Source organism: Vanessa atalanta, chromosome 7 (assembly GCF_905147765.1).
Source record: "Vanessa atalanta chromosome 7, ilVanAtal1.2, whole genome shotgun sequence".
Classification (NCBI taxonomy): domain Eukaryota; kingdom Metazoa; phylum Arthropoda; class Insecta; order Lepidoptera; family Nymphalidae; genus Vanessa; species Vanessa atalanta.
In genome coordinates, this window is record NC_061877.1 from 12,589,388 (window position 1) to 12,594,741 (window position 5,354).

The following is a 5,354-nucleotide window of genomic DNA, read 5'->3' on the forward strand; positions in this document are numbered from 1 at the left end:
CAAGCTACTGCTCCTTACGTCCATTTTAATTTTATTATAAATTTAAGGAACGGTTATTGAATTTTGTTTTAAATTTATTTCGTCCAAGGACAGTACAGTTATAGTACATAACATTAGTCCTATGACAGTCCTATCTAGAGTGGATATATATAAAAAAAAGACAAACACCTTAATTTGAAGTAGGTCTATATGTCAATTAATTCCATTACTTCAGGCAAATTATTACACAACAATTGTACAAAAAAAGGCAAAATATTCTGACATGACTTTATAGAAATGTTAATATGAACATTTTCATTTTACTTATTTAATGAACAACTTCCGGTAAAAGTTACATATTTAAAACTATTATTGTACTCTAGAATTTACTATCCCTATAATTTTATAATTAAATCAGTTACAGGCACAAAATAAAGTAAACATATTAACATGGATTGCAGAACATTGGCAAAAATGACAATGTTTGAGATAAAAGATAAAAAAGTGTATATTTTTACATATTACTATATGCTATTAACTTTAACCATAGCATTTTTCATAATCAAATTATTAGGCTGTTAGAAAACTTCATGTCCACATCATTTTGGAGGGTAACAAATTTAAATTTTGTCATATATATACTAAGAATATTTGCAATACTGTTCCATAATATACCATCTTTTTTCTAAATGGTCATTGGTCAATTTCAGTTGTCAGCAACGCAACCAGTGATCATTCAGTATTTATTAAAATTGTTTATTTCAAGAACTAGTGATCAGACATGTCCTACTCCTGCTGGAAATGGACACGAACTTTTTCAACAACTTAATAAGATGACTATGTAAATAAAGCAGACTTGTTTGTCTTTACAGTATAAAACTACGACTAGATCGAAGATCATGAGATTCTGAAGTAAGTTTGGTACATGGAACCTAATGCGGTTGTAAGGAACCACGCAAAGCAGCACCACCAGGTAGCGAAACCGAATACACCGCGATAAACGTCCTCAGTAAACACCTGAAAATAAAAGTATAATTGATATATTTGTTCTTAATTTTTCATTTATAAAAATATATATATGTATATATAAATTCAAGCAAATTAAAGATAGAAAGTAATTTTTCAAGGCAATTTTAATAATTTGAATCCATAAACTAAGGGCACTTTGAAATTAAACCAAACCTTTTTAAGATATTTATAATAAAAGTAGAGGAATTTAATTTATATCATTGAAGAGGTGCCCACAATTATTAAAATCGTCTCTACCTTTAAAATAAATAAAATAAATACTGAAAATACATATTAATAATTAATCAAAGGCAAACCATTTTTAAATTTTCCCAAGCCATTTGAAATTGTTCCATGCCTTCTAAATTCACAACCGGTTTCTCTTCCACAATCATCTCCTCCTGTTTGTAAAATAATGCACTCCACGAGTACCCTCCCAGTGTCTTATACATCAGGGCTAAGTATAGACACATTATTATTGGACATATATATTGTAAAGCCACTACACATAGGTAGTAAAATACTGATGCTATCTGAAACAAAGACATATAAGCTAAATTTATATAATCTATTTCTTAGTATGTTGTAAGGAAGAGATATAAATAATAGTATAAGACTGTCTTTCTAATGTTTCCTTATCCATTAAATATACATTATTCAATTATTTAAGTATTCTTAATTCAGTGCATAATAATGAGTATTTAAACATTTAATTTTTTTTATATAATTTATAAGACAATTAAGGTAATCTTGTTGTATAACAAAGAGCTAAATACATAATCAATGGTTACTATGATATATAATAGTAGGCGCCATTTATGTTGACTATATCCTATCTCTTCAAATAATTTGTGAAAAGTTTACCTTTTTCTGCAAATCAATATTTGTTATTCTGCCTGCCTCCTTCTTTTGTACGTCTAGTCTACGTTGAGCCATGTCTAGATACGATTGCAGCAGTCTAGGCATTAAAGCGATTCGGAACAATACTGTGCCAATCACAAGTACAAGGCGGAGTGTGTCAAAAGCTTGATCTGTCATTCTGAAATCAAACGAATACAAGTCATTATAAGTGCAATAAACAAATATATAAGTTATCAGTTTCAAGTGTTACACATTACTAATAATAATTAAATATGATATTTAACATAATTCTTCAAGTTATTATTTATAATATATCTAACTATGAACCAAATAAAAAGTTTCATAATAATATTATTTTCGACCCGCGACTTCGTCCGAATGTGAAGGAGTCAAGAGATTTTTTTTATTAGACATGGCATTATAAGGCAGTATAAGGTGGCAGGCGAATACCTTAATTAGCCATTTAATTAACCACCTGGCCTTTATACTAAGTGCTACTATTCTAACAGCAGCCTAACAATCTGCCAATATTCACATGGAAAAATGTTTTGAAAGTTTTGTATATAAAATTTATTTTAACTAAATAATTATGTTGTAACCCAACCTAAAAAATATAAATGTTTTTATTTTCAAGTAAGTCTAAAGTATATTATTCTGTGAACAGAAGAAGTTTTGGCTGTTTGTCATTCAGTAAACTGTTATTAGAAAATCTAATTCAAATAGTCTGCTGCGATATAAGTATCAGATCTTAAAAAGTAAAACGGCTGCTCACAGCGGCTCCGTCATCCCCGAGAACACGCGGCCCGCCAGGTAGCGGCGCGCCACCGGCCGCAGCCAGAGCAGCGCCAGCGCCGCCGCGCAGCACAGCGACGCGCTCGCGCGACACCGGCACGCGCTAAGGAACATTGCACTCGTACAGAAGTCAATTTTTTATGGGTTATAACTAATTAGTATCATAAGTATAATAAAATTATCAAAAGAAAATCTTAAAACTAAACTAAAATTACTATGTAATAGAGAGTTCACTTATAACACAATGTTGTTAGTGTTTTTATTTTTTAATTCATTTTGTTGTTAGTAAATTGATTCAAGAGCACAGAGTCCGATTTAGAAGCTTATGATTCAAACCATAACCTCACTTCACCTCCTCACTATAATTGTATGAAAGAATTTTAGATATTTAAAATTCTTTAAAAACAAATATTGAATTTTAAAAGCAAAGTTATACTAATTTAGTGAAAAATTAAAAAGTGAGTGAAATGTATTACATTTAATGTACCTCATTGAATCCCAATGCATTCTTGCAACTCTTAGGCCTGGGAAAGTAAATAAAGTGCCAACAATAGCTGCCCACACTGCCAATGATAGTTTCAAAATCAACTTGGATGCTGGACCCCTGAAAACAAAGATTGAAGATTTTTTTGTAAATATTATATTTTTCTTGCTATAACATATTTTCACATCTTTTTTGCATTTGATATATTGTCCTAATTTCATTACATAAAAAATTGTCATAATATTGAATTTAAAACATATAAACATGCTATGTATTTTTTATCATTATTAAGGTCTTAAAAAAAGTTTACTTATAGAATTGAAACTCACACTGATGCTAAGCCTTGATTTTCCAGAAACTTAGATGCATTTTCGTAGAAGCTATCATATGCTGGATCCACACCAACCTCCAAGTTGCTTTCATCCACAATGAGCACCATCATAGCAATAAGCAAAAATACACAGAAAGCGACAATACATGTCGACCTTTCTCCAATGGATTCTTCACTTGTGAAATATTGCTTTGTTAGAGATAGAAGGATTTTACTGAATTTTCATTAAGGAGTTATTCATTTTAATTTTAGTCATGGTAGGACTGTACAAGCCTCTCTATGCAAGCATGCCTATGTAAGTAATTGCATAGGCAGCTTTTGATTTACTAGACAAACGCATAATTGGTTATAGGAGTATTAATCACTTTTATATTTTATACAATATTTTGAATATTTGTATTTCAGTTTGAAAGGCAAGTGAAATGCAATATTATAACATGACATATATTCATTTTATTTAAGGGGTAATAGTATATAGGATAGTATTTAAATGGCAATGTAATTGCGTAGTGGGCATGGTTGCCAGTCACAGTGAAACATTTGCTGTTGAAAAGGATACAATGAAAAGAGTACAACTAGCAGACACCACACCATACTTAAGTTGAATTCATCTTTCAAAGGGAATATTGATGTGTAAATCTGGAAATCAAAAATACATAATGTTTTTATCTCATACATCAAACAATTAATATTTAAGTATACTAGACAGTTGCAGTTCACTCATTGTAGATAAGTGCTTAAACGAAACCTTAAGATAATTAGTTTCAATTAGCAATGTCAGTGACACAAAAATGAATATTATGTAAGGAATGTATACATACCTCTGACATTATATACACAATACCTGTGTATAATGAAAAATCTACTATCCATAAGTATTCTGTGTAAAACCTTAAGTGAACCACATCCAAGGGAGTAACTGGAGCGATCTCTAACTGTATATCCAAGCTACGTGGTATGTGAAACGTTTCCGGCTTTCCATTTGATTCATTTTTCCCACCTTTTTTGCCTTTCGGCTTATCCTTAGGAACTCCCGCCAAAGCCTTTAATTCACTGTTATCTGGGTATAGATAGCGATACAATCCTTGGGAACATAATAGCCATCGTGCGAACGAATAATTACCAAGCTTTTGTATCACTGATACCATTATCAGTGTTATTACCAGCTGAGCCCCGAGTAAAGCCTAAAATAACATAACATCATAATAAAGTTTGTGTTACTATATTTTAAGGGAAACCCTGTCTGATTTTTGTCTAACATACCATTGCAATATGAATTTCATTGGCTGGTAAACCTCATGACCGTCTAAATTTAATAAATTATTTTTAATTCGCTCCGGGATCTATAACCTCAATCAGTACACCCACACACAATAAAGCGAACAAGTAATAAAGGTTCATCTATTTAATGTCAATTTGGATAGTTATATCTTAGCTTTATGCAAAAGAAAGAGAGATGAGTATAAATAAAGTGTCAAACATATTTCGTATTTAATTTATTAGGTTAGCATTCAAATTAATTTTGTATAACTGACTTTATAAATGTAACTTGCTTGAACAAAATTGATTTATGACTTATTTTAAACATTTTACTATATGAAATCAATGAAAATATTAAATACGAAATACCTAGGTGTTTTATCAAATAAGTTACAACATATAAATTGAAATTCTTATATATGTTTCAAATTGCTTTGTAATTATAAACTTTGCACTGGAATTGCGTTTTGTAATCCTATTTTCGTTATTTTCTATTTCTAGAATTAAATAGTAAATGAGGAAATATGATTTATCTTAACTTAAATTTGTTTCTAATTTACTTAAAATATTAAATCATTTAGCAAAGCACAATATTATAACATATTTTTTCTAATGGTATCCCGGTACAAATGTCGCGTT

The 5,354-nt window shown here is 30.2% G+C and overlaps 1 protein-coding gene across 1 annotated transcript; it reads right to left on the reverse strand.

Moving 5' to 3' along the window:
• Window positions 1-859: 859 nt before the first annotated feature.
• Window positions 860-4,852, reverse strand: LOC125065150 (transmembrane protein 161B). Its single transcript, XM_047672620.1, has 9 exons — window positions 4,719-4,852; window positions 4,277-4,639; window positions 4,015-4,094; window positions 3,454-3,669; window positions 3,128-3,244; window positions 2,621-2,743; window positions 1,852-2,026; window positions 1,305-1,520; window positions 860-996 (listed from the first exon to the last, which is right to left on the reverse strand). Exons 1-9 carry the CDS (start codon window positions 4,719-4,721, stop codon window positions 877-879), a joined length of 1,413 nt encoding a protein of 470 aa, XP_047528576.1. The 5' UTR covers window positions 4,722-4,852; the 3' UTR covers window positions 860-876.
• Between the last annotated feature and the right edge of the window lie 502 nt (window positions 4,853-5,354).